The sequence below is a fragment of the Pseudopodoces humilis genome, chromosome 25 (genome assembly GCF_049639895.1).
Source record: "Pseudopodoces humilis isolate 2021_Gansu_Grassland_sample_001 chromosome 25, ASM4963989v1, whole genome shotgun sequence".
NCBI classification, from domain to species: domain Eukaryota; kingdom Metazoa; phylum Chordata; class Aves; order Passeriformes; family Paridae; genus Pseudopodoces; species Pseudopodoces humilis.
Window position 1 is genome coordinate 5,669,585 of NC_142224.1, and position 27,042 is coordinate 5,696,626.

The window sequence follows — 27,042 nt, forward strand, 5'->3', positions numbered from 1 at the left end:
TCAGCGATGCTCTGTCAGGGATGCTCCAAGGGGATGCTCGGTTAGGGATGCTCGGTCAGGGATGCTCTGCCAGGGATGCTGTCCCGGGAATGCTCCGCCAGGGATGCTCCGCGTGCTCCTGGAGCTCTGGCACCCTCTGAGCTCCAAGGTTTGCGCTGTCCCCGCGTGTTCAAAGCTGTTGGCAAGACAGGGAAAGCATGGAGTGGCCCGCCAGCACTGAAAACAGGGACTTCTGTGTGAAATCTGGAGCTGGAGGTGTTTTTGCCACTGTTAACAGCTCGTAAACCTCCGGTGTGAGGGAACAGGGCACCACATCCTTCCCAGTCCCAGCACGTCCTGGGGATTTGCTAAAAATCCCGGCTGGAATTCTCAGCCGTGCTCCTTGTTTAAACACTCCCTGTGCTGGTAAAGAGATCTCTTTGCAATTCAAATACCAAGAGAAACCATTTCCTGAAAGTGTGGCTGCTGTTGCAATATTTTAATATCTTCTTATGGTTTAATATCCCTAACACGAGCTCACTTTCAGAGCATTAGCAGTCCCTAATCTGAAGGGTGTTTCCTAAGAAAGCTCCTCTTTTTCTTCCCCCAGTAAAAGCTCAAAACCTTCTCTCAATGTATTTTTCACATTACCAAGCAGCCCTAGACAAGGAGAGAACAGAGTGAAGCCCATCTCTGTAGCGAGGCTTTAAAGAAATTCAGTTTCTGGGGGGTTTTCTCCAAAAGAGTGGATCTCAAGTGCTGCTTTCAACCTCTCTGGATGGGATGTTGCATTCCTGAATTCCTCTTGACTTTCTGAGTCATCTTCACTGCTAAAGTCAAACTGAATCCTCCTGAACTTTCCAAGTCTTGCTGCAATCATTTCCTTTTTATCCGATCTATGTGAGTTTTGCAATGCCAAGGGAGCCAAATGAGCTTATCACAGAACAATTATTTCTTCTGGAAAGCAGGACAGCAAAAGCACTTTGCTTGCCTCAAAAGAAATATATTTATTTAAAGGATGGACAAGATTTCTTTGAGATGTTTTCACTTTCTCTGAGGCCAAGAAGAACCTGTTCTCTCCTTGACTCCTTGGGCTTCCAGTTGTATCACAAGAATATTTTCCATCCAGCCATCCATAAGAAAATCAACTGCAATGTGAGTCAGGAAAAGAGCAATTTAATAACTGTGAACTGAGCAAGGTGTTAATGGACGAGCTCTGAGTCTCGCTGACTCTTTGCCATCTGCCTCGGCCTTTTGATTTACAGCATTTAACTGCTTGTAAAACTCATCTCTGTTTGGGTTTTTTTTTCAGTCCTACTAAAGAAAAGAAGCATTTATTCATTCCCCTGGAAAACTGTGGATTATAATAATGGCTGGTCTGATGGGAGATGTGCCACAAATCACATCTGCCTTGGCCAGAAATGCACCTTGTCTCTGAGTCTGTAATGGGAAGAGCTGGAAAAAACTGCAGGAGACTTTAATCGGGTGATGGAGATGTCCTCAGGAAGTTTAAAGTGAGATTCATTTCCCTTGCATTTTGTATCAAGGATTTCAATAAATGCCCTGGAGTCAGATGAATCACGGGAGAAAATAAAGCTCAATAACAAGAAAAACTGATGGATAAAAGAAAACCAGCCCTGAACCCGAAGCCAAAACAAAATGAAACTTCAAACCCACAAGTGCAAACTCCTCATAAGGAGCAAAATCTTTTCTTTTCAGGGTTTTTCTGCTTTGTGGAGTGCTGTTCCTGGGGCAAATATTGTCAAATATCCTGAATGTTCTGTATTTCCTTACCACGTGTTCTTTTTTTGCTCCTGTAACAGGAGACTCTGAGCAGCACGGGGAGTGGAAGGGGATCAGGTGTCTCCTGCACTGCACCACGCCACAGGGAAAGGGAAGTGCCAGTGGAATATCAGCCCCTGACAATGAGATATTTCATTATTTTGCTGCTCTGTCACAGGCTGCTGCTGTGGAAAGCTTTGAAGAGAGCAATGGGGTCTTGAGTGACAATTTGATTTCTCTGATGCCAGGAGCAGTTGGCCACAAATGCTAAAGAGGAAAAGTCCCTGACACCTCTGGGGTAAGGCAGAGTCTTTTTAAGGGCCAGTCCTGAGCTGTAGAATGAACTTCCCTGCAAGTTTAGCACAACTTTGTTGCTTTCTGTGTCAGGCCCGTCTCTTTCTGGCACCAACATTCAATAAACACAAAAATGAGGAAGATTTTCAGAGCAAACCACTTCAGTTTGCACTCAGTTCCTCCTCCTGTATAAACAATGCCCACCCAAACCCTTTAACACTGATTAATTGGTGCAAGTGCATCACACACGCTCCTAAATTTTGCTCAGCCATCATGTAAAGTGAGAAAAACCCCACAAACCCACAAAAACTAGCTCAGGACGGTGCAGAACTCGCCCTGTTTCACTACAGGAGCAGGGTGCTTGTTAACTCATGGGAGATGCTCCAAAGCACCTTCGGGCTCCTCAGTTCAAGGGTCAGTGCTGTGCAGCTGAGTGAGGAAAATGCAACAATAAGCCCAGGCCTTTCAACCTTTCCCTGCAGCGCCCACAGCCCACCCCAAATTTAACATCTGAAATGCTAAATCCCACTCAGGGGTGAAAATGCAAGCCCCATTTGCCCAGTTCTGGCCCAGTCTGGCTCTCCAGCAGCAGCAAAGAGCCAGGCTGGAGCTGGATCCTCGTGCAGGGCTCCCCTCCCAGCCTGTGCTCCCTCCCAGCACTGCAGACTCATCTGGCTGCAGGTTGTGCCACCTTTCTTACAAATATCTAAATTAGCATCCCTTGCAGATGTTCCCTCCCAGGGCAGGCCTATATCTGACTCTGGAATAAAAGACCTGCAGCTCAGGAAGGCAGATTAGTCATAATGAGCCTTCTGAACTCGAATGCTCTGCAGTTTTCTCATCTCTTCTGCCAAAACAAGCAGCACTGCCAGCCCCCTGTGCGCACTTGGAGTGCGGAGGGAGCCTTTGCTTTGCTCAGCAGAACAGGCTCAGGGAATTTTGGTCAGAAGTGGCTTCTGGGGGATGATTGTCCCTGTGGGATGGTTCTGTCCCTGTGCCCTGCACTGGGGTGTGGCAGCTCCTCAGTCCTGGAAGCAGCCAGGCCCTGGCAGAGGCTGGCTTTTAACTGCATGATGTTAAATCCAGCCCTGGGAGATGCAGGCTCTGGACACAGATGTGGTTTGAGCCCGTCCCATCATCTGTGCTGTGCTTTTAGTGAAGCCACTGACTCATCAGCTGGGAGAACCAGGGGCTGCAGCAGCAGCTGATGATCTGAGAGCATGGCTTGTGCTTTGGGTGCTGCAAAGTCCAATGAAACGTGTCCCCTTAGATAAGAAAATTGCCATTTTTGGGTCCCTGAGTGGCAGAAAGAGGTCCTGGGAGTGTCCTCCCCTGCTGTGGGACAGGCAGCTGTGGAATGCATCGTGTTTCACCCCGTTCCTGGGTGAGGAACAACCCCGAGGAGGTTTTGGTGCCCCAGGCTTGCTGCATTCCCAGGACCTTTGATCCCAAGCCCAATCTGTTCACACAGCTCTGGAATTGACTGAACCAGTTCATTTCAAGTGCAGGAAATCAATAGTCTTGGGTGTGAGATTTCTTCAGAAGCCAAGATGGGTATTGATATATCTGGCAAGGAAATGAATTCTCCTCTTCTTGCATATTCCCAAGGATGGGCTAGGAGGATGCTGTTACTCCCATGAATCAATAGTGTCAAAAGTGGGCTCAAAATATTTGTTTTTTTCCCAAAAGCAATCACCAGAAAGTTCTAATCCGAGAGGGAGGGCTGGAAAAGGGACCTGACCTACCCATGCCACTGATTTCCTGGGGAGCATTGGGCACATTTTGGACTTTTCTCTGTCTCAGCCTTAAGTCAGAGCTTTGGATTTTCAGGGGTGTGGAGTTGACACATATCTGATACTTTTTAATCAATTGCTTTTATCCTCTAAACTGGCCTGTGCAATCCCCACAGGATCTGACTGGGGAAATGCTTTCAGTGCATATTCCAATGGAACACAATTTGCTGTGGCTGTGTTTCTAGCAGCGTTGGCTGAGCTCTCTGGAGAGCAAACCCAGGCTCGGAGCAGAGAGCCAGGAAGGGTTTGTCCGTGGCTGAAGGGTTGGGATGTGCACACCAGGATGCTTTTTGGAAGCTGAAACACTCCCTTCATTTCCTTGTTGTGCACAAGGATAAAAGATGTGCTGCTGAAAGGGATTCCGTGGCAGGGCCTTTGTTTCTCGCCCTCAGCTCGTCTCCCCAAATGCAATATTTTGCAGGACAGATAAGGACAAGAGGAGGAGGATTTCAAAGCACCTGGCCAAGCGCAGGTTATTAATTCTGATTAAACTTAATTCAGCTCCTCGCTGTTCCAGCACCCGTGGGGTTGCTCAGGTGTTGTCAGAGCCGTGTCTCACCACGGAAGCAAAGAAATGTTAGGCTGTGATGACCCCTAAATATCTGAGTGTCACAAATTTGGGGTCCTAACTAGGTTACTTTAAAAGACAGAAGGAGATGACTCTTCCTGTTCTCCCCATCTCTTTGTCTGGTGCTTTCTCTCTGCTAACAAAGGCCCTTGGGAACCTTGAGTGTTGGCAATCAGCTTGGAAAAATTCACCTGGATTGCAAGAGCCTCTCTTCTGCTTTTTCTGAGGTGGTTTTTCTTTTTTTCCTTGCCTCCTTGTTATTTTTGCAAAGCTCGGCAGCCAGTGAAGACGTGTAATTAGAGTTAATTGTGATTGCTCGTGATGCAACAGCCCCCCGCTGACATCAGGGTGCTTCTGGCTCACAGGGAATGGGAATATTTCAGGGGGACAGAGTCCCCAGAGCCCCAGAGTCCTGCAAAGTTTGTCCTGCCCCTCTGCCCGGTCCCAGAGGGAGGTGGCAGTGACACCTTGTGCAGGTAAGATCAGTTTTCTGTTTGTTTTTGAGGCTGGTGCTGACAGATCTCGGGTGCTGATCAATGCTCCAGCTGCAATTTTTCCTCCCTGAGGCCCAGGGGGAGGCTGACAAGGCTTTGATAGATGATCAAAGCCACTCTTGTCACATCTCACAGCCAAACACCCAAGCCACAGCTGAATCCTGCCCTTTCTAGGACCCAGAACCCTCTGGGAATTTTGTGCCTCTCTCATGATGGGACTTCAGAAGGATCTGCATTAAATAACCTGCCTGCCTTTCTGGGGGGAAAAAAGGCATTTTAAGAGCATTCAAAATCCCTTATTGACATCATTCTGGGCTGCTGCAGTGGCCACACAGTGGACAGACGACGGTGTGACGATGGGGATTTAATTGCTGGATTTTTGGGCAGCACAAACCCCAAATTCCAGCCCCAGCCTCAGGAGGGGCCTATCCTGGGCTGGAATTCTCCCTTTTGCCGTGAGATGGAAAAGAGCAGAGAGGAGGGGAACAGATGGGCCCTTCACACACACACACACACACATCCTCCAGAGCGTGAGGGAAGCCAAACACCCGGCTGGGAGTGGGAATTTCGGGAGCTGGGGAGGCTCAGAGCCAGGGAAAGGCGGCTTCTCCGTGAGAAAGCAGAGCTGCACTTGCTGGGGATTAGTGAAAACCCCAGGGACAGCCACCCACGGGCCACAGGCTGCTGCTGGGAGGCTGCGAGACAAAGCTCTGAGCAGACGACAGCAAATAATAATTCATCACCCCGGAGCTTTCGGGCCCTTCGGCAAATCCCGCTGGAAGCTGCCTGCTGCAGGGAATTTGGGCTGCAAAGGGCGTTTTTGGGCTTCTCTGAGGGAATTTGCCTGTTACACAACATGAATTTGGGTTGTAAAGGGAATTTCTGGGATTCTCTGAGGGAATTTGCCTGTTTCACACCATGAATTTGGGTTGTAAAGGGAATTTCTGGGATTCTCTGAGGGAATTTGCCTGTTTCACACCATGAATTTGGGTTGTAAAGGGAATTTCTGGGCCTCACTGAGGGAATTTGCCTGTTTCACACCATAAATATGGGTTGTAAAGGGAATTTCTGGGATTCTCTGAGGGAATTTGCCTGTTTCACACCATGAATTTGGGTTGTAAAGGGAATTTCTGGGCCTCTCTGAGGGAATTTGCCTGTTTCACACCATGAATTTGGGTTGTAAAGGGAATTTCTGGGCCTCACTGAGGGAATTTGCCTGTTTCACACCATGAATATGGGTTGTAAAGGGTGTTTTTGGGCTTCTCTGAGGGAATTTGCCTGTTTCACACCATGAATATGGGTTGTAAAGGGAATTTCTGGGCTTCTCTAATGGAAGTTGCCTGTTTCACACCATGAATTTGGGCGGCAAAGGGCGTTTTTGGGCTTCTCTGAGAGCTCTGCATGCTGCTGCCAGATCAAACATGAAGGATATTCCTCCCTACCCTGCCCAGCCCTTAATTGCTGCAGTTTATTTCCCCCAAAACGCCTCTTTAGCACTTTCTCTCCCCGACACAGCCAGCCAAAAGCCTGTGTTAATCACCAGGATTAATGTTTATTGCTGCAGGAACACTTTGGGAAGGAAACCAGCTCTGCCTGGGTATTTTGGGATCAATGGTCAAGCAGGCTGCTTTAGCAGGAATGGGTTCCCTTCTGCCTGCTCTGTACCCAGATGTGCTCAGCTCACCAAATCCAGCTGGCTCTGCCTTTCCTGGAGCACAAAACCCTTCCCCAATCCACGGCTCTTCCATGGAGGGCGCTTTCCTGTGTCTTTTTCAGAAATGAGATTCACGAGCTACCTGGATCCTCTTTGCAGTTCGGGAAATAATTACTTTACGCAATATAATTTGCTTAAAACCATGACAGTTTTAACTATAGTTTAAGGCTAAATGACTGCTCAGCAAGACAGCTGGTAAAATTCACCCTGTAATAAGACTGCAGCAATGTAAACAAGCCCAGCCCATGTAGGGCTTTGAGTTAATATAGACGTCAAATACTTTCAATATCTCTAAATTTCCCAAACCATCAGGCATTTCCCTCCTTTGTAAACGTGTTTGTAATTGATCTCATCCTTTATCACCTAAACGTGCAACAAATATCTGTCCTAAATCCATAGAATTGATTATGTTTGAACATAAATTAAATTAACCTCGGAGGAAATATCATCTCGTTTGTTGGAGTGCCACAGGCACTGGTGGCACCGGGAGTGAGGAGCTCCTGCTGCAGCACAGCTGGAGGGAATTCCAGGCTCCTTCTCACCTGGAATGTGGCTTTTTCCAAAGAAAACGCAGCCAAAAATGGCAGTTCTTAACTTTTATGATCAAACAGGCCTTGGGGATTTTCCCTCTGTTCTGTGGGGCTCTTGGTAGGAGCTGTGCTTTGCTTAATTTTAAGATTTTATCTGAGTTTGCTTTCTCGTGCTCAGGAACCTGGAGAGTTCCAGCCAGGTAAGAGTCACCACCAAGCCATGTTTAGGTGACAGACTGAGTTTTTCCTCTCAAATGCTGATAATCTGACCAAGATCAGGCCCAGGACTTGCTACTCCCTCCCTGCTTTGCTTCAGTCCTTGTCAGAGTCTGAACCAGACAGAAAGCAGCCTAGCAGGCAGGTGAAAATTGTATTTCTAGAGAAGCCGAGTCATGTTCCCGAAAATGAACCCCTCTCCTCAGCCTCCCGGCAGGCTGAGCAAAGCCAAACCATCCCAATTTCACTCCCAAGCAGCAGGGAGGGATCTCTGGGGCCTGATGTCCTCTCTCCTGCTCAGTTAATAACCACCATCCAATTGCAATTATGGCGATAAAGCTTCAAATTCGTTCGCAGCCGCTTGAGTTGTGGTGATTTATTGCTGGGTAATTATCTTGCCCAAGTCTTGAGGATGGAATAATCGGCCTGATTTGCATAATCAAGGCATGGGAGTCTTTAGAGCAGGGCTTGCTCTCAGCAGATGGCCCTGGTGTGTGTGGTAGGAGCCCTCGGATTTTATGGCTCACGTTGCATCCCGTCTTGTATCTCTTTGCCTATAGCAAAAGTTTACTGTCTTTTACTAATTAAGTGTAATTTACATTAATATAGAGAGTTCTTTCTGCGCTGCTGTCAGCCTGCTGAAGGCAGAGGCGGCCCTGACCTGCCTGTGTGGCTGAGCAGGAGCTGGGAGAGGCAGGATTTCAGAAAAACCTGGAATATCAGAATGGTTTTGGCTGGGGAGGACCTTAAAAATCATCTCATTCCAATTTCCCGTGGGCAGGGACACCTTCCACTGGCCCAGGTTGCTCCAAGAAGAGCTGATAACTCCACACAACAGGATGGTTTCCCCTTTTAAATCAAATCATTCCAAAAAACCTCCCTTAAAACAGAGCTCTGGTGCCAGAGGTGGGGTTTGGATGTGCCCTTGTGAAGAAGGAACAGGATCCATAGAACCTGAGAGCTTTCCTCTGGAAATGTGATTTCTCTGAGTGCAGGGTTCCTCCAGCTCATCATCAGATTAAAAAAACCACACATGTAAAAAAGGCTTGGAATTGTGTTTCAAACTGAAATTTTGACTTGACATTTCTGAGCTCTGTAACTCTGTGCCTTAAAAATGACACCAGCCCTTTTCATCTGCCTTTAACGTCCGTTTTATACCAATAATTACCAGCAGCGTGTAATTAGCTGAGCGTTCTGAAGCTCTGCCTGTCATCACAGAAATGGGGCTGCTCCCGTCAAAGGGTGAACGTTCATGAGCTCTTGATTTTTTTGCCTGAAGCCTGAGTTTTCCATCCTTGGTTCACATGTTTGTTGGTAAAACCATCACACACGAGGCAGAAATCAATAAAAATTCTAAAGTAGCTCATCAGGGGTGTTTCATCTTAATGATTTTATGCAGGATGGAGAGAAGGAAGGCTAGGTTTGAAAATTCTAATTCCTCGACTTCAGATATTTATCTGCAGTGCAGATTTTTTATTTCAGTTCCATTCCAGATGCCCTGCATTTGTTTCTGCCCAAAACCTCCCTGTATTTACCACTGACACCAACCCAACTGGGTTCAGCGTCCTGGTGCTCCAAAATTACCCAAGAGCAGCAGAAATTGCCTCGTTCCCTGCACTTTTGTGCCCTCACCGTTGAGTTCTGGAGTGTCTAATGAGGGCTGTGCTCTGAGAGGAAATATCTCTGTGACCTGGGTAATTTTGGGCAATAAATGGGGGGAGAGGACACAAAAGGCAAACAAGGGCAGGGCTTGACACAGAGCTAATGCCAATCCACTGTTTTCCGACCCAGATCGGAGCGGGCACGGTCAGAATTGAATTTCCAGGTGTTCAGCTCGCTCTGCTTCCAAAAGACTCAGTCCTGCTTTTAGACCGACCCTCAAAGGATTTTGTTCCCTTAAATGGGTGGGGGGGAAAAGCACAAATTGCTTTATTTTTTTCTTTTTTCAGTGTAATTTTTAATTATGCTTCTAATTAGGGAGAAAAAACTGTCACGGAAATTACATCTTTGAATTGTCACACGCAGGAAGGTGAACTTGGCACTCTGTTTTCTATTGTTAGCTCCTCTCCTTGGAACTGGGATGGCTTTTTATCCACGGGGCATTTTGTTGTGCTAATGTAGCCCGGGAAAAGTTTGTGCTTGGGATCTGGGGATGCTCCGAGGGTGGGAAATTCGAAGCAAACTCCACAAATTGTGTCTTTTTTTTCCCCCAACTGTTTCATCCTTGAGGAGAGAAAAGCTGCTTCTTGTGGATCCGTGTCTGAAGGACCTTTTCCAGTGGAAATCTCCTCCCAATAACCAGCGGGAAAACGGGATAGGGTTGGATTTACAGCGTTTTCTTCTCGCCAGGGCATCCCCGAAGGGGTTACAGGGCCGGGATGCTCATCCCTGGCACCGGCAGCTCCTCTGGGAATCTGTGCAAAGTTCAGGAGGAGCCTCACCTGTGTTTGCCCAGAGCTCACCTGCTGCCATGAGCTCCCGCAGGGGCCGCACAGCTCTCTCCAATAAAAGCAGGAAAGGTCAGCGCTGAATGCCTGATGAGCAGGTTCTGCCCCAGGGACTGCAGCTGACTTTGGGGCTCCCACAGCCCCCAGACCTGGCTTTTCCCTAAGTTTTTCCAAAACATTAAAACCCAGCTTATTCCGGGGAAAAAACATCTCAAGAGCGTTCCAGCCCACTAATTCCTCCCTTGCCAGCAAAGGGCTGTGTCAGGAGTTGGTAAATGGGGTTTAAAAGGCAAACTGACACTGGGAGATTATCTCCACTCTCGTTTTTTCCCTTTTATTTTGAATTCATTTCAGGCTTACCCGCGGAGCCTGCAGGATGTATCAGCGCTGCAATCAGAATCCTTATTAAAAAAAGAGCGGGATTGAGCTGCTAATTCCACAGAGCCATTCTGCAGCTCGCAGCTCGCTTGTAATTCAGATTCAATCAGCAAATAAATATGATAACAGGCTGCTGTTTATTGAACCAATAGACAAGAAAGCTCTGTCTTTAGGAGCTGGTGGCAATGCTGTGGGACTTGGCACAGCTCCTGTCTGGCTGCTGGAATTCGGGAAGCAGGAGATCCTTTTGCGGGGTGTATCCAGGGTGTTTCCGTCACCTCTTCTGCTGCCTGACCTTTCCACTGCATTAACCAAACCACCAGCCCTGCTTTCGTCTGTCCTGTCACCCTGAGCCCATCCTGGCTGTCAGACAGCCCCATCGATTCCAGTATTGATCCCCATCCCAATGTGATTTCCACAGAGCGTTCCCAGCGCGGCCGATCCATGGGGAGGCAGGTGACAGGAACAAACAGGGCTCTGTCTCCAGCCAATCCAGCAGGATCTGCCTGTTCCCAGCTGGGATCTGAGCAGCTCTGGAATGCCCCAGCACCGTCTCCTGCCTCGAGTCTCTGCTCCTGCACCGAGGGAGAACCTGGAGCATCCTCTGCTCCGAGCAACCCCGTGTGCAAACACCAGGCTGGGAGAGAGGAGCTGGAATTGCCTCATAATTTTTTGAAGCTGTGCAATGTCAGTTTAACTCAGCCACCAGCAGCATCCAATCCATTCCTGTTTATTTACCTAACTCTCTTTAAAACATTAAATTTGTGCTTTTTTTTTTCCCCCCTGCAGAGCAGCCCCAGCAGTGCGAGAGCTGCACAAGGCATGTGTGCTCCTGCAGCTCATGACTCCAACACTGTGAGTGACTTGTTCTGTTAGCATGATAAACACATGCTGGAGAGGAACAGCACTAATTATGACCCTGTCACCTTCATCAGCTCCCCACTAATTGTTTTGGCTTTTTTTAATCTCAGTGCTTGGAGATGAAACATGATGTTTGGTTCTGCAAAGGAGTTGAAAAGAAAAGAGAAGAAAGAATTGCATTTTAAAATAGAAGCATCAGGTAGATCTTTCTGTTGGATTTGAAATTCAAATGACAGAAATTATAACTTTTTTGTGTGTTATTAAAATAAGGCATGGGAGGTTTTTAGAGGACTTTTCTGGCACTGCCCAGGTCGAGTCTCAGTCCACTGCTTCACCTTGGCTTGTGCTCTCATGATGCTCCCAGCCCAGGATCAGGGTTCTCTGTGTCACAACACAATAAAACTTCCCAAAATCTCTCCAGATGTTGCCAGACAACTCAGAAACCTGTGATAAATCTCTTCCTCATTTTTTTGAGAATAAAGGGTGATATCTCCTTATTATGGGCTCTGTGGATCTTGGAAGAATAAGGATTAGGATTCAAGCCTGCAACAAAAAAAAGAAAATCCAAGCATCTTTTGTTCCTCTGGCTCTCCAAAACAGCAAGTAAATGGAGCAGAATCTGGATTTTCTGCTGGGCATTGCTTGAGAGTGATGTACAGGTGTGAAGGACTGCATCAGTCCTACACACAAAATACTGAATATTTCACAAAATGAGAACCATGACTAAAGTTTGGGTAGGGGAAAAATCTCCCCAGGTGTTCCTTCACCCCCTCCCAAGGGGCAGATTCTGTGGCTGCACCAAGACCAGAATGAAACCTGCCAGTGGGAGCCACAATTGACTTCCAAGGCTCAGGAATGTTCTGACAATTCAGATTTGTATGAAAGAAGGGATCTCTGAAAACTCCTAGCAAAGCTTGCAGGGTCTTATTGCACCTGAGGAGAGCTCGTGAGATGGAGAAGATTTTCAGCCACCTGAGAATGTTCCATTTCCAATATTCCCAAAGCAGTGAGGGAGGCACAGATCAGTCTGTGGCAGCTCAGGTCTTGTCACAGACTTTCACACAAACTGGTTTTGTTTTTTGTTTTACACAGGTCTCTAAAGGAATATTGGAGAAATCCATGGATCTCTCCCAGTGCTCCATCCTGTCCTCTGTGTCCTCACCTTTGGTCCTTGCTGAGAGCTGTTTTAGTGTCTAGATGTGCATCCCCTCATGCAGAGAGCAGCAGAGCAAAAAATATCAGTGCAAGGCAAGGCTCTGCCCACCCCCGGGAGATTTGGTGTGGAAAATGACTTAATTGGGTGTCCAGGCCTTGGTACAAACACACACATGGAAAAACAGCCGAGGAAATGAAGCCAAATACATAAATATGAATGAAAGACAAAAGTGTGATCAGTCCAGGGTCTGATTTCCCACGGCTGCCCTGAGCAATTTCCACAAGCAGTTGTTTCAGCAGCCTGTGAGAGGAAATTGGCTGGGTAAGAGAGCTCAGGGTTATTCAGTTGTGCAGGTTTCTGTTCCACCACATGTTTATAATCAAGAGCAAATGTCCAGGTCTGCTGAGCTGGGCTTTGTAAACACCTCTCGCCGGCCACTTTTGGAAACATTCCCCTTTTGGTGGAGGATAAAGGAGAAGCTGTGTCCTTTCCCTTCCTGGTGATAAGGGGCACAAAGAAGGTGTTGTGTGAAATATGGAATCAGAGAACTGTTTGGGATGGAAGGACCTGAAATCCATCCAATTCCACCCCTTGCCATGGGCAGGGCAACCTCCCACTGGCCTGGAACCTCTGCTGTGTCAGACTGGCTGCTTTCAGCTGTCCAAAGGAATCTCGGGCTGCTGACCAGGAATTAGGAGCTCCTCTGGATGTGGAGGGAGCATCAGCTCCCCCCGAGCTGGGTTGGGAGGCAGAGTCATGAATAAACATGATTTGCTCTGCGACTGACGCACGGCAATCAAAGGCAAACTCGTTTAGAGTTTGAAATCCGGACTTTAATTGCCAGCCCACGTTTACCTGGCTGTGTAGGCAGGAGGGAGAACTCTTCACCCAGCTGCATGGGGATGCTGGCTCTTGGGAGGGGAGGAATTGCTGGGAGATCTTCTGGGAGCCTTTGTTTCATTTCCAGCTCAAAGCACAAGGACTGTCCTTCCTCTTGCTTGACACACAGAGGTTTAAATAAAGAAAAGACCCTTTACATCTGCAGAGTAACCAAACAGCAGAGCTCAGCTCTCAGGCTTGTGGAGGGATGCTTGTCTTGGTCATTTTATTTCCCAGCTTGCAAATATTCAGATTATCCAGGGTAATCCAGGAGTGGGGAAGGAAAACTGTCATTTGTGGGTTTCTGGCTAATCCAGCCCAAACTGGTACAAATTCAGAAAGCAAAGTTCCAGCAGAGCACTTTCAAGGGACCAGGGAGTTGTTTTCACACAGCCTGGTTGGACACAGCTGCAGTAAATGAGAAAAAGGGCTTTTGCTCTGCATTGTATTTAATAAAATCGATCCTCGCTCTCGACAAAGATCAAAGAAATCGAACCCGTACGGGGAGACACTGAGCCCTGTGGGCTCAGATTAATTCCACTCACCTCATTCCCAAGGCACTGGCAGCACCACTCCATCCCCATGGAAAACCAGGCCTGCTGAAGCCATCTGCAGCTCTGGAACCTCATTAACCCTGCTGACAGCAGCCCAGTCCAGATTTCCTATAACTTCTTTTTCATTGCCCTTGGCAGCCAAGCAGCGAGGCAAACGGACTGTCCCTGAGTGATTCTGTGAGAATAACCCCTTGATGTGTCCCTGCCCAAATCCTGCACAGTGCCCTGAGCTGGGAAACCACCCAGAGGTGCAGGAGCTGATCTGTGGGTTCAGGTGAGGGGGGCTCAGCACCATTTTCACACCCACACTGGCAATGTGTGGGATTTTGGCCAAACTTTCTGCCCCATCTCGGTGTTCTCTGAGGCACCACTGACCTTCCTTCCCCTTCACCAGGGCTTGAGCTGGCCAAGCTTTAGGACCAACATTAATTTTGAGGTCACAGATGAATGTCAGAGGTGTTGATCCTTATAAAATAACTCCTAAGAGCTACTAATGTGACAGCCAGTGAAAAATCAACTTTTAGAAAAAAACATTTAGTCACAACCTGGACTTTTTTCTCTTTGGCTTCTTGTTGATGTTCAGGCAAAACATCTGAGCTGCCTCTTCTCCCAGCTTGCTTCCCTCTCCCTGCTGGCTCCTGGAAAATCGCTGTGGATCAGTTCAGCACCACAGGCCAGCCTCGGGGAGGAGAGGGGAAGATTAATTGAAGGCTTAATTTCTTCTCTTTTCTTTGGATCAGCTAAGTGGGAGAGGTGCTCCTGGAGGCCTCGTGTGGGCCGTGAATCAGAGCCCTCAGGCTGGGTTTGTGTCAGGGTCAGGATGATTTTGGAGCAGGCAGAGCCCGTCCATCACAGGCAGAACCAGCAGAGGGAAAAGCAGCTCTGGGAGGAGTGGGAAGGGTCAGGGGTTAGGAATGGCTCTGCAGGAGGGTGGGGACAGGGACAGGTCCCAGGGAAGTTCTCCAAGGGGCAGCATCCAGCTGGAGCCAGACGAGCCAAACTCGCTGGCCAGACTGTCCTGGGTGCAGTAAATCAGGAAATGAAACGTGCCTGCACGCTCCTGCAGCAAAGCTGGAAAATCCCAGAGCTGCAAATTTCTTTTTCAATTGCTTAAATCTTTGTGATATTTTCCCCTCAGGTTCTCCTGCAAACACACAGATCCATGTCCAACAGGGTTTTAGTTTTCTCTGATAATGGCCCAGAAAATTCTGTTTATAAGTTGAGCAGATTTGTTATCCCAGCTGAAAGGATCCCAGGAAGGGTCAGGCTGGAAGGGACCACGTGGTCCCACCTCCCTGCTCATCCCAGACCACAGGATCATGTCCAGATGGCTCTGGAATATCTCCAGCGAGGAAGGTTTGATGAAAGCACTCCCCATCACTGTTCCTGCTGCAGGAATGTGCCTTTGGGTGAGCCTAACTCAGGCAAAGTCACATTTGCTGCATTAGCAGCACCGTGGATTTCAGAACTGCACAAAGAAACGGCTCAGTTGGGACCCCAGGTTTGTTTGCTTGGTTGTGAGTAGTCTGAGTCGCTGGGATGGGATTTCCACGTGCCAGGGGTGCTCTCAGCAGGCACATTTGGGTATGGGATAGAACATTTGGGATGGGATAGAACATTTGGGATGGGATAGAACATTTGGGATGGGATAGAACATTTGGGTATGGGATAGAACATTTGGGATGGGATAGAACATTTGGGATGGGATAGAACATTTGGGATGGGATAGAACATTTGGGTATGGGATAGAACATTTGGGATGGGATAGTACATTTGTGATGGGATAGAACATTTGGGATGGGATAGTACATTTGTGATGGGATAGAACATTTGGGATGGGATAGAACATTTGGGATGGGATAATGCATTTGGGTATGGGATAGAACATTTGGGATGGGATAGAACATTTGGGATGGGATAATGCATTTGGGTATGGGATAGAACATTTGGGATGGGATAGAGCATTTGTGATGGGATAGAACATTTGGGATGGGATAATGCATTTGGGTATGGGATAGAACATTTGGGATGGGATAGCACATCCTGCAAGTAGAGGGGAGTTGGTGCCTCTGTCACAGCAGTTCCCACTCACCCTCCTCACCTGTCACTGCTCCCACCCCATAACTCTGTCCCTTCACATTTCCAGCTCTGATCAGGGTGTTTTTCCTCTGAAAGGCTCTTTCAGGAGTGCCTCGGGGTTCTCCCCAGGATTGTCTCTCTCCCCGTTTCCAGCTTTACCCAACGGGACAGATTTGCTGCCTCTGCCTCGTTGTCGTGTCCAGGCTGGGAGAAAACAAACCCATGGAAACCCAGAGGAGCTGAGGAGCTCCAGAAACACCAACCTAATGGGCTGGAAACTGCAGACAGACGCTGCCAAGCTCCAGATCGAATCATTTCACATAAACAAAGGCTCTGCCACAGGGGCTCCAAATCCCACGCAGAGAGGACTTGAGAAGATTTTTTTTTTATCCTTTTTTGCTCAGTTTAACTCCTCCCCGGCGCTTTGGTAGCGGTGACATGGAGACAAGCAAGTGTTTTATCTCTTGGAAACCACTCACATCCTCCCTCACCTCCCTGCTCTGTCCACAAAGCTCCAGCCCCATTACACAGACGATTTATGTCTGTGCTTCTCAGCTTTAGGCTGCCGGCAACTTCGGGAGGGTTATTTGTCCTTAAGTACTTGTAATTCTTCCTCTGCAGGAGCATAATCAGTCATTATCAGCGGCAGTTTCAGACTCTAATCATAAAGCTGCTATTTCTGCTTAATCCTAACCTTGCTAAGTATTAATTTGATGTTTAATCCCCCTGGTATCTGGCAATATTGGCCTGTTATTATTGTCGTTGATGCTGTTGTTTATGTGACAGTGAAAAATCAGCACTGTAGGAGTCATATCCTTAATTATTTACCATTTATTTGCCAAATCTCAGTTGCTCTCTAGGCACCCTGAGTCCTGCTGTCTGTCAGGGCAGTGTCACCCCGAAGTGTCCCCATGGTAGAAGGGACAGGTGGCACTTTTAAGGAGGAGGGGACAGGAACAGCACAGCCTCACTCTGCTCTTTTAATCCCTCCACCATCCTTTAAAAAAAACAAACAAACGAAAGAAATAGCTGCAAACCTGTTAAGCTTTCAAACACGAGGTGACAATTTATCCGGCACTGCAGACCTCACCTCGCGAGAAGGAAGGAGCAATTATCAGGAATGCCATCATTAACCTGTAATGACCTGCTGGGATCAATAGAACCATTTCACAGGCTGGCTCCGTCCCCGGCAAACGCTGCGATTTGTCCTAAATCAGAGCAAAAAAGGCTCTTTTTGGTGCAGCGATGCTCTGGAGATGCGGCCTGATCTCTCCAGCTTGGCAAAGCTGGTGCTGAGCCTGGTGAGGAGCAAAATTCCATCCCCAGGGTCCTTTGGGGAGCAAAATTCCATCCCCAGAGTCCTTTGAGGAGCAAAATTCCATCCCCAGGGTCCTTTGGGGAGCAAAATTCCATCCCCAGGGTCCTTTGAGGAGCAAAATTCCATCCCCAGGGTCCTTTGGGGAGCAAAATTCCATCCCCAGGGTCCTTTGGGGAGCAAAATTCCATCCCCAGGGTCCTTTGGGGAGCAAAATTCCATCCCCAGGGTCCTTTGGGGAGCAAAATTCCATCCCCAGGGTCCTTTGGGGAGCAAAATTCCATCCCCAGAGTCCTTTGGGGAGCAAAATTCCATCCCCAGGGTTCTTTGGGGAGCAAAATTCCATCCCCAGAGTCCTTTGAGAAGCAAAATTCCATCCCCAGGGTCCTTTGGGGAGCAAAATTCCATCCCCAGGGTCCTTTGGGGAGCAAAATTCCATCCCCAGGGTCCTTTGGGGAGCTGCTGCTCCAGCCCTGCCCCACAGCATCCTCTCTGCTGCTGCTCCAGAATTCACAGAACTCACTGAATTCACAGAGTTTCAGCCCTGGGTGGCAGCCTGCCTCTCATTTTTATGGCCGCAATAATGAAAATTAAGGCAGGAAACGCCCGTGGGGACCTTCAGGTTAATTTGTACAGTAAAAGTGCACATTTATTTTTATTGTAAATCTGCGGTTTCTACCTGAGGCTGAGGGAGAGCAGCCAAGGCACACAGAGCTGGGCTTTCACTGCTGGGCAGCAATTCCTGGTTTTTCTGGCAGAAGAAGGTGCCAGTTGTGATGTCCCACCGGGGCACAGAGAGCTGGACCTGCAAAGCAGAGAGCTCCGAGTCCCTTTGGATGGATCCTTGCAGCCTCTGCTCTGTTCCCACACGGGGGGGGGGGAAGAAAAATCCCTCGCTCTGCCTAAATTTTCAATGTATAACTTTGAAAGCTTAATCATATTCTTTTCACAAAGCCTTATGGTTTATATATATTTGGGTTTTTGTTACTCTTTTGTATTCACCCTTTTCGCTGTCAATTTTAGCTTAATATTATTAAAATTGCTCTGGCTCGCTCTGCTTAAAATTCTGCAGTTACAGGATTTTTTGGGAAGAAGAAGTGCTAAGTCAAACGCTTTCTCCTATTTCTTGTTTGTCTTTAATGACTCATTAGATCATCACCTCTGAGATGAGGAAAGCCAGGCAGGCAGCTCTGGGGGCTCAGGGCTGTGCTCTGCTTGCCTGGGATGGGAGTTGGGGTTTTTTGGGACACAAATCCCCTCCAGAGGTGGTTCCTGAGGAGGTTCCCAAAGGACACGGGCCCCAGTGGGTTGAAAACATCATCCTGCTGCAGGAAGGGGCAGAATTCTGCTTTCTTTGCAGGGTGGAGGGGGTAAATCAGCACTAGAGCCCCTCCACCTTGCCCAGGAGGGATCAAATTTGACTTTTAAAGGGAACAGTGGAGAGCAGCAAAGCGCTGTGGGTGGGGAGGCAGCACCGGTGTCACTGGGGCGGGGGGAATGGAGCTTCCCGCACCCCTTTGGTGCAGAAATCCCTGTGAGCTGTGGCTTCTGGCCTCGAGGAAATGTCGTTATTTTATTTTATTTTATTTTATTTTATTTTATTTTATTTTATTTTATTTATTTTATTATTTTATTTTACTTTATTTTATATTTTTTATTTATTTTTTTACTTTATTTTATATTTTTTATTTTATATTTTATTTCATTTTGTATTTTATTTATTTTTATTTTTTATTTTATTTCATTTTGTATTTTATTTATTTTTATTTTATATTATTTTATTTTTATTTGTTTTAGTTTCTATTTTCTATTTTCTATTTTTAGTTTCTATTTTCTATTTTACATTTTACATTTTACATTTTACATTTTATATTTTATATTTTATGTTATATTTTATATTTTATATGTTATATTTTATATGTTATATTTTACATTTTACATTTTACATTTTACATTTTACATTTTACATTTTACATTTTATATTTTATATTTTATATTTTATATTTTATATTTTATATTTTACATTTTACATTTTACATTTTACATTTTACATTTTATATTTTATATTTTACATTTTACATTTTACATTTTATATTTTATATTTTACATTTTATATTTTATATTTTGTATTTTATGTTTTATATTTTACATTTTATATTTTACATTTTATATTTTATATTTTGTATTTTATGTTTTATATTTTACATTTTATATTTTACATTTTATATTTTGTATTTTATGTTTTATATTTTATATTTTGTATTTTATGTTTTATATTTTACATTTTATATTTTATATTTTATATTTTATATTTTATTCTGGTTTTTTCCCAGAGGGTGGCAAGCGCAGCATCCCCGGAGCAGCAGCTGCTGCCCCCTCCCCGCGGAGCCGGGCAGGGAGAGGCTGCGGGGAGCAGGACAAACCTCTCAAGGCTTTGTTCTCTGCCTCCCCCGCCCCAGGGTGAAAACCAAACCCCTCCCGGGGGATGGGCAGGGGCAGCCCCGGAGAGGAACCGAGCCCACCCCGGCTGCCAAAAGCGCCCCAAATTCCTTCTGTCCCCCGATCCCGCACTCCCCAAGGCAGATGTTAAAGATAAAAGTGTTTTTCCCTCCCCTGCCTGCAAACCCGGGGCTGACTCATCACCTCGCACAGGAGAAAAGCACCCAATTCCCTGCGGAAAATGATGTTTTTTCCACGTGCAAAGCATCTCCTGACCGCGCTGGGCTGAGGAGCCCAGCCCTGCGCTCCGGCACACGAGCTTTGTCCCGGGGGTGATTTATTTAATTGCTGATTTATTTAATTGCTGATTTATTTAATTGCTGATTTATTTACTGCGATATCGCTGATGTGGGGAGGGGGCTGTGCTGGGGGGGTTTACAGCACCCAAAACCATCCCGTTCTGTGCGGGCCTCTCCATCGGCTTTAAACGGGGCTGAGCCTGGGGCTGGGGCACTGCCCTGAGCCCTGCCGAGCTCCAGATGCTGCAAAATCCCAATTAACCACTTGGAAACTTCAGCCACTTCGTTAGAGGTGCGTCAGCTTTGGAGCTTTATGGACACGCCGAGAGTCGTACAACCCGCTGGTTCAAAAATGAAAAATAAAATATAACAAAATAAAATAAAATATAAAATAAAATATAAAATAAAATAAAATATAAATAAAATATAAAATAAAATAAAATAAAATATAAAAATAAAATAAAATAAAATATAAAATAAAATAAAATATATAAAATAAAAATAAAATAAAATAAAATAAAATATAAAATAAAAATAAAATAAAATAAAATAAAATAAAAATAAAAATAAAATAAAATAAAATATAAAATAAAATAAAAAATAAAATATAAAAATAAAATAAAATAAAATAAAAATAAAATAAAATAAAATAAAATAAAATAAAATAAAATAAAATAAAATGTATTTGGGTTGCTGGGACCTCCTAAAATACGTGGCAGCCACATATAAATAATATATTAAGTATTACTGTATTAATATATATTATACATATATGTATTATTGTAATAATATATATTTTATATATTATTTTAATAAAATATAGTTTTATAGCATAAATATAATTTTTAAAAATAACATTAAATTTATTCTTCAGTCACAGATGGCAACTCTGTTAAGCCAAGCGTCTTCTTAGCACCCCACAAAAACTGCTGGGCCCCAGGGGGTGGCACAGGTCCCGAGGGCTCAGGATGCTCGCTCCCCCATTCAGGCACTTCCTAAATGAAATCCCTTCTATTTTTTCCCCCTTTTCCACTCGGTCCGGGCTGCTTTGCAAAGCTGAGCATTCCCGAGCTGCGGGGAGCTGTGTGCTCCCAGGAAAGCTGTGATTCCCAAACTGCTGCAGAAATGAAACAGAAAAAGTGAAATATTATTTTATTTTTTTGAGCTTTAGGGTGATCCTTCAGGGAGATGTTGAGGCCGCTGTTTTAAAGTGCTGAGGAACTCCCCTGTGTGAATTTATGGGAGGAAATAAATAAGAAATGTGGAGGATATAATTAGTAAAGCTGAAGGAAAGGATACTTTGAACCCTCACTCCCCTAAATGTCGTGCCTTGCAGCATTGCTGCAGGTAAACACCAGCCCCAGGGGAGTTATTTCTCTCTCATTAAAGATGTTTCACTTTGTAGCCTGGAGAAATGAGGAGAATTGCAGGTGGGAAGGGGGTTCCTGGTGCTGCAGGAGGTGTCGGGGTGGGCAGGGGGTGAGGGAGCGCTGCCCGGGCAGGGCTCTCTGAAGCGCTTTTCTCTTCAACCCAATCCATATTTCCTGATAGCTTTTCATAACTTTGTAATTGCAGGCGGCGTATTTATTTACATAAGTAGTGGCTGTAATTACAGAGAATGAAAATGTGTAATTATTTAATTAGGATCCATAATGAGGCTGTGTGAGGGAGCTGGGAGGCAGATGTTTTTGGTGAGCAGCGCTGGCCAAGACTTTGCTCTGTGTGGTGGAGGGGAGGAAAGTCAGCAGCCAGGAGGATGCAAACAGGAGCTGAGAGCCGGAAAAACGCTGCTGCTGGCTGGGGAAACCTTTATTTCTGTCCCGAAGGAGGAGGCTGGGCTGAGTAACCTCTCACTCGAATATCTCAAACCCTGGCAGGAATATTCTGCCGCTGCTGGATTCTTTTCCTTGCTGAGCTGAACAAGGACAGATCTCCCGGGAATGCTGGCGGCTTTAAGGGCCAGCCGAGGCTCCCCGGGAGCGCTCCGAGTTCATTTTATCGGGTCTTTGGCAGCCTCTAAAGAGCGCCCAGAGGCCCGGAGGTCTCGGCAGGTGGATAACTTCTGGCAGGACGGTGATTTCAGCTCCGCTGGACACCTCGCAGAGGCAGAGCCCTGCCGGGGATGTGTCCCCAGGGAAGCGCTGGAAGCGTCTCCAAGGGCGAGCGCCGGACTGGGAAAACCCTGCGTGGATTTCATTGCCCCCTCCAGGAGCAGGGAGTGACAAAATCCAGCCCAGCACCTGTTTCACTGCTGGGATGAGCTCCTGGAAGTAGCAGGGCAGGGGTTCAGGGGTTCAGGGAGAGCATCTGCTGGAGATGCGGCCCCTGGAGCATCCCCCGGGCTCTGCCCGCCGTCCGTGGGCTGGGAGCTCTGTGTGCCGGCTCGGGGCTCTGCAGGGACTCCCGGCTGCTGGATTTGCTGAGCTGGAATGTTCCCTGCAGGGGTGGCACCTCAGCACCGTCACACGCCTGGGTTCCTGCTCAGCCCTCTCAGCGAGGGTGGATTCACCGTCCGTGCCAGTGAAGCCGCTCCAGGCTGGGGATTCCTGCCTCTGAAGGGGCACAGCAGCCCAGCTCCAGCGCAGCTGATGCTGCAGGGTCCCTGCGGGCCCGGGGACATCAGCCAGGGAGGGCGAGTGGCCACAGCCCGGGGCTCCGCTCCCTCTCGGGCTGGCAAACTGCTCCCAGCTGCCGGCTGCCACCCCGGGATGGCTCCCCTGCACCTAAAACTTCTGCTTTCAACGCAGGGAGGAAGGTACAACAAAGCAGAAATGCCATCCAGCCCCCTGAAAAACCTTTTCCTTTTCCCTTTCTGGGATTTGGGTCCTCGGCAACTTGCAAGGGCAAAGGTTCAGCTGACAACTGACAAATAAAGTGTTTGGAAATGGGAGGGAAAAGAGCCTAAAATTAATTTCTCCTTAACAATTATTCTTCTTCTTCGACTCGTCTCCGGGAATAAATCCCCCGGGATATCTTTGTGCTGGAACATGATACAGAGAATGAAAACATTTCATCCCTGACATCCTTTAATTCTCTATTTACTGGGTGATGGATGAGAATCCAGGGCCCAGCCCTCTCCTGGCTGTCCACACTCTGCAGAAACACGAACAGAGGGGCATCAAATCCCTGCCTCTCTCTTGTGATGGGGGAAGGTGGCAATGCCCTGCTCAGGGCGAGCACTGAGGTGTCCCCATCGCAGTCATGGCTCCAGTGGGGTCAGGACATTTCCCCCGGCTCCTCTGAGGCAGGAGAGGAGCGATGTGCCCATTCTGGGGAGGTTGGCACCATCCCTGCAGGGAATTGCCTCGAAATTGTCTCTGCTTCACACGGTGCCAGCTGCCTTTTAAACAAATCACTGTATCAGGCTGCGGCACTGCCTCCATCCAGTTCCTGCCAGGGAGAAAACAGTTTTCCTGAAATTGCCTTCTCGACTCCATAATCATTACCCAGCAAATTATCTCTGAGTTTCTGGCAGATTCTGGGAGGGGAGACGACCTGAACCGGTCCAGCAGCGGCTCCGGGCTGGGAGGAGCAGCCTGGTGAGTCCCTCCCCTCCTCGGTGCCCAGAGGAGCTGTCAGAGGATGCTCGGGCTGGATTCTGGGCCTGGGCTCTTCCCTCCCTTCCCACTGGTGCTCCAGCACCATCTACAGTCCTCCCCAGGATGCTCCAGAGCCGCAGGGAGCAGCGCAGGCTCAGGAAAGGGTCAGACGCCGAGCCAAGGTGTGATTTGGGGGATATTTGCAGCCTTTCTGGCCTAAACTCTAACTGGGACAGGGGGCTTGGAGAAAAAATCCAAACCGACCCCAAACCCCCCGTTTTCACGGCAGCTGCCCAGCACAGGGTGGGTTTGTGCCACAACACACCTGGTGTTGCTCAGAGAGAGCACAAACCCCCACCCTGAACCTGCAGGACAGGTCATGAAACATTCATGGGAGTTTAACATTAAAAATTCATTGGTTCTTGGAGCACCCAGCCACCAGCTGTGTTTGTCAGGGATGGAGAAGAAAGGAAAAAAAGCCTTTATTCCATGGGACAGCTCTTCCAGTCTGTTCAGCTGCTCTTGGTTTTGGGGACTGGGGCAGAAGAGGATGATGCAGCAGCCCGAGGGATTTCTGTTCCACCAGAGCTCTGAAAAATCATCTCCTGCCCCAATACGGCCCAGCCACGGCTTTGAAACTCCTCTTTCAGCAATAAGAAATTACCTGGAGAATCAGGGGCCAGCTGAGAGCGGCTGCCAGACCTCTGCTGCTCCCTGAGTGCTCCAGGCACGCAAAATCCAGCTCCTGGGGAGGTGGGGAGGATTCCCTGAGTGATGTGGGACAGTTCTCAGCTGTCCTTCACCTGTCCCAGCTCGGCTGGAGATGCAGGGATGGTAAAAAGCTGCTCCAGGCTTTTCGCTGATTTTTTTTCCCCACTTTAGAAAGTTTTGATCCCCAAAGGAGTTGGAGCCCGCTGCTGTCAGGGCTGGCTGGAGCTGCAGCCCCCTCAGCAGCTCCTGGGGCTTCTCATGTGGCAGGGAACAGGAGGGGCAAGGGGGGCAGCAGGTGGGAGATGCTCTGGGGGCTGAGACAGCCCCACAGCTGCTGCTCTGGCAGCCCCAGGGAGGGACAGCAGCGTCCCTTGGGACACCTGGGGCATGGAGGGGGAGCTGAGCCACCAGCCCCAGCCCTGCAGGGCCCTGGCAGCAGGAGAAGGGGGGTTTGGGGACAGGGAGTGCCTTCAGCGCATGCACAGGAACCTGAGCTGGCTGCTGGGGACCTGAGCTGGCTCCACTCCTCCTGCCATGGTGAGCAGGGATCCTACAGCTCATTCCCTTCCCACACAGCCAGCCCTGGCCCTGAGCTGATCCCACAGCTCATTCCCTTCCCACACAGCCAGCCCTGGCCCTGAGCTGATCCCACAGCTCGTTCCCTTCCCGGGGACCCAGCCCTGGTCCTGAGCTGCTCTGGGCTCTGCTCCTGTGCCCAGCAGTGTCCCCAGAGCCTGCAGCACGCCGAGGATGCCGCGCACAGCCCCAGGATGGCCGAGCCCAGGAGGGGAGCAGCGGGGACACAGCCCTGCCCAGGGCACGGTGGGTGAGCTGCTCGTGGCCCTCGGGAGCAGGGTGGGTTCTGGGTGCTGAGCTCTGGCAGAACCCATGGCTTAGCCCAGCCCCTCTGAAGGGAAGGAGCAGGCGAGCCCTGGAAATCAGTGCACGACCTGCCAGGGGCTTCAGCGGGGGCTTGGGAGAGCTGTGAGAGCCACAGCAGCCACGCTGAGCCTCTCTGCCTCCCTTGCAGGTCCTGCTCAGGTGTCCCCTGGGGCTCTCTGCACTGTCAGGAGGCTGCTCCTGCTGCTGGGGGTGGCGGGGCTGCTGGCAGGGACAGCGGCTGGGACGTGGCTGCTCGGTCAGTGTCCCCCCAGGACAGCCCTGCTGCCGCTCTGAGAGCCAGTTTGGGGTGCCAGCAGCGGGCTGGGAGGGATGGGGGATCCCTGCTCAGCCCTGGCTTGGGGTGGGGCACTGTGCTCCTGGAGAGGTTCACTCACCTCTTGCAGTGGGCAGGACTGTCCCCAGTTCTGGCCACCTTTGGGTGCTGCCGGGCTGTGTCAGCCCACCCTTGGCACCTTCTCTGTCTCCTGAAGTGAAGCACGTGCAGGAGCCCCAGGCAGGGCAGGGTCCCCCCCAGGAGCAGGACTTGGATTCGATCCCAGCGTGTGATGATGGTGAGGAGGAAGAGCCCGTGGTCCGGGGGGCTCCCAGCACAGGTTTGCACTTTTGATTGATGTCACAGCGGTGGGGAGAGGGGAGCCAGGCATGGCAAGGGCAGAAAAGAGGCTCTTTAGAAATCAGTATCAGCTGCATTTTACAGTTTTGCTTTTCTCTTTAGTCCTGCTGAACCCCTCAGCACCACAGCTTTATTGCACAGAGGGATCCCACAGCAAAGGCAACTCCTTCACGACTCCTTTGCCTGTGACCCCTCTCACTGGGCTCATTTAGAATTTCTAATTCCTCAAGTGGTTTTTTTTCCTGGGGTTTAGGGTGGGTTTTTTCCTTCTTAGGCTGTACGTGACCCTGCACAGCTTGGCTTTAGTGTCTTTCAGGATCAGCACAGTGAATTCCTTGCTGGAAGCACGGCTGGAAGCACATCCTGGCTGGCTCCTGGTGTGCCACGGGCCCTGGGATCCCTCCCTGGGCACCCGGCTCTGCTGGCAGCTCGGGTACCTCAGGTAGGCACGGCACAGCTGCTGCCCTTTCCGGGGGGTGGTGGTGGCACAAACTGCCTGAGGGCTGGGGGTTTGTCAGGGCAGCAGAGCCAGGCTTCACCATTCCCTGGGGAAACTGCAAGAGCAGCTCCAGAAGGCCCTTCCAGCCAAAAGCTCATTCCCAGCTGCCAGAGCTGTGGGATTGTGCCGCTCCCACGGCGGGGTCCCGCTCCTCACCCCTTCCCGGGACATCTCCTGTTGCTCCTGCAGCATGAGCCGGCAGAAGGGGGTGAAGCTGGCCGATGTCCGGGTGGGTGCTGGGCAGCAGTTCCTGCAGGTGACACCCGGGCAGGAAGGCAGCCTGGAGGACACGTGGCAGGTCAGGTAAGGGCAGCTCCGGGGCGAGCAGGGTTTGCTGGAGCCTTTTCTCAGGCTCAGGCACAGAGATGTGCGGGTGCTGCACAGCAAACCTCCCTCGGGAACGGCTGCAGCCGCCCTGGAGCTCCCCAGGGATCTTGGCTGAAGTTTATTCTGACCAGAGCCCTGCTCCCACACAGGAGCAGCTGCCAGTCCGGTCGAATTGTGGCTCTGCAGTGCTCAGGTGAGTGATTCCCTCCTCTCCCGAGTCCCCGGGATCTCTGCCTGGATGCAGAGGCTTCTTTCCTCCCTCTTCCCCTGCTCCCCTCGCCCTCCAGCAGGAAGGGCTGCAGCCGGAGCCTCTCCCCCCTGTTCCTTGCAGAGTGTGGGCTGCAGGCGGGGGTCCTGAGGGTGGTGGGGGGCACAGACGTGTCCCCCGGGCGCTGGCCCTGGCAGGTCAGTGTGTGCCAGGGCTCCCAGCACCGCTGTGGGGGCTCCGTGCTGGCCCCCGAGTGGATCCTCACAGCAGCTCACTGTGTGCACAGGTACCCCGGGCTCCCTGTGCCCATCCCTGTTCCCTGTGCCCATCCCTGTTCCCTGTGCCCATCCCTGTTCCCTGTGCCCATCCCTGGGCTCCCTGTGCCCATCCCTGTTCCCTGTGCCCATCCCTGTTCCCTGTGCCCATCCCTGCTCTCTGTGCCCATCCCTGGGCTCCCTGTGCCCG

At 49.1% G+C, this 27,042-nt stretch overlaps 1 protein-coding gene across 1 annotated transcript in view; it reads left to right on the forward strand.

Annotated features, from left to right (window-relative positions):
- TMPRSS5 (transmembrane serine protease 5) overlaps nucleotides 1-27,042 on the forward strand; it is a 29,196-nt gene that overhangs the window by 359 nt on the left and 1,795 nt on the right. The window contains exons 2-7 of the mRNA XM_088066724.1: nucleotides 25,058-25,165; nucleotides 25,401-25,523; nucleotides 25,889-25,985; nucleotides 26,232-26,345; nucleotides 26,519-26,562; nucleotides 26,701-26,863. Of these exons, the coding sequence (XP_087922850.1) occupies nucleotides 25,058-25,165; nucleotides 25,401-25,523; nucleotides 25,889-25,985; nucleotides 26,232-26,345; nucleotides 26,519-26,562; nucleotides 26,701-26,863 (649 nt within the window). The remainder of the gene's footprint in view (nucleotides 1-25,057; nucleotides 25,166-25,400; nucleotides 25,524-25,888; nucleotides 25,986-26,231; nucleotides 26,346-26,518; nucleotides 26,563-26,700; nucleotides 26,864-27,042) is intronic.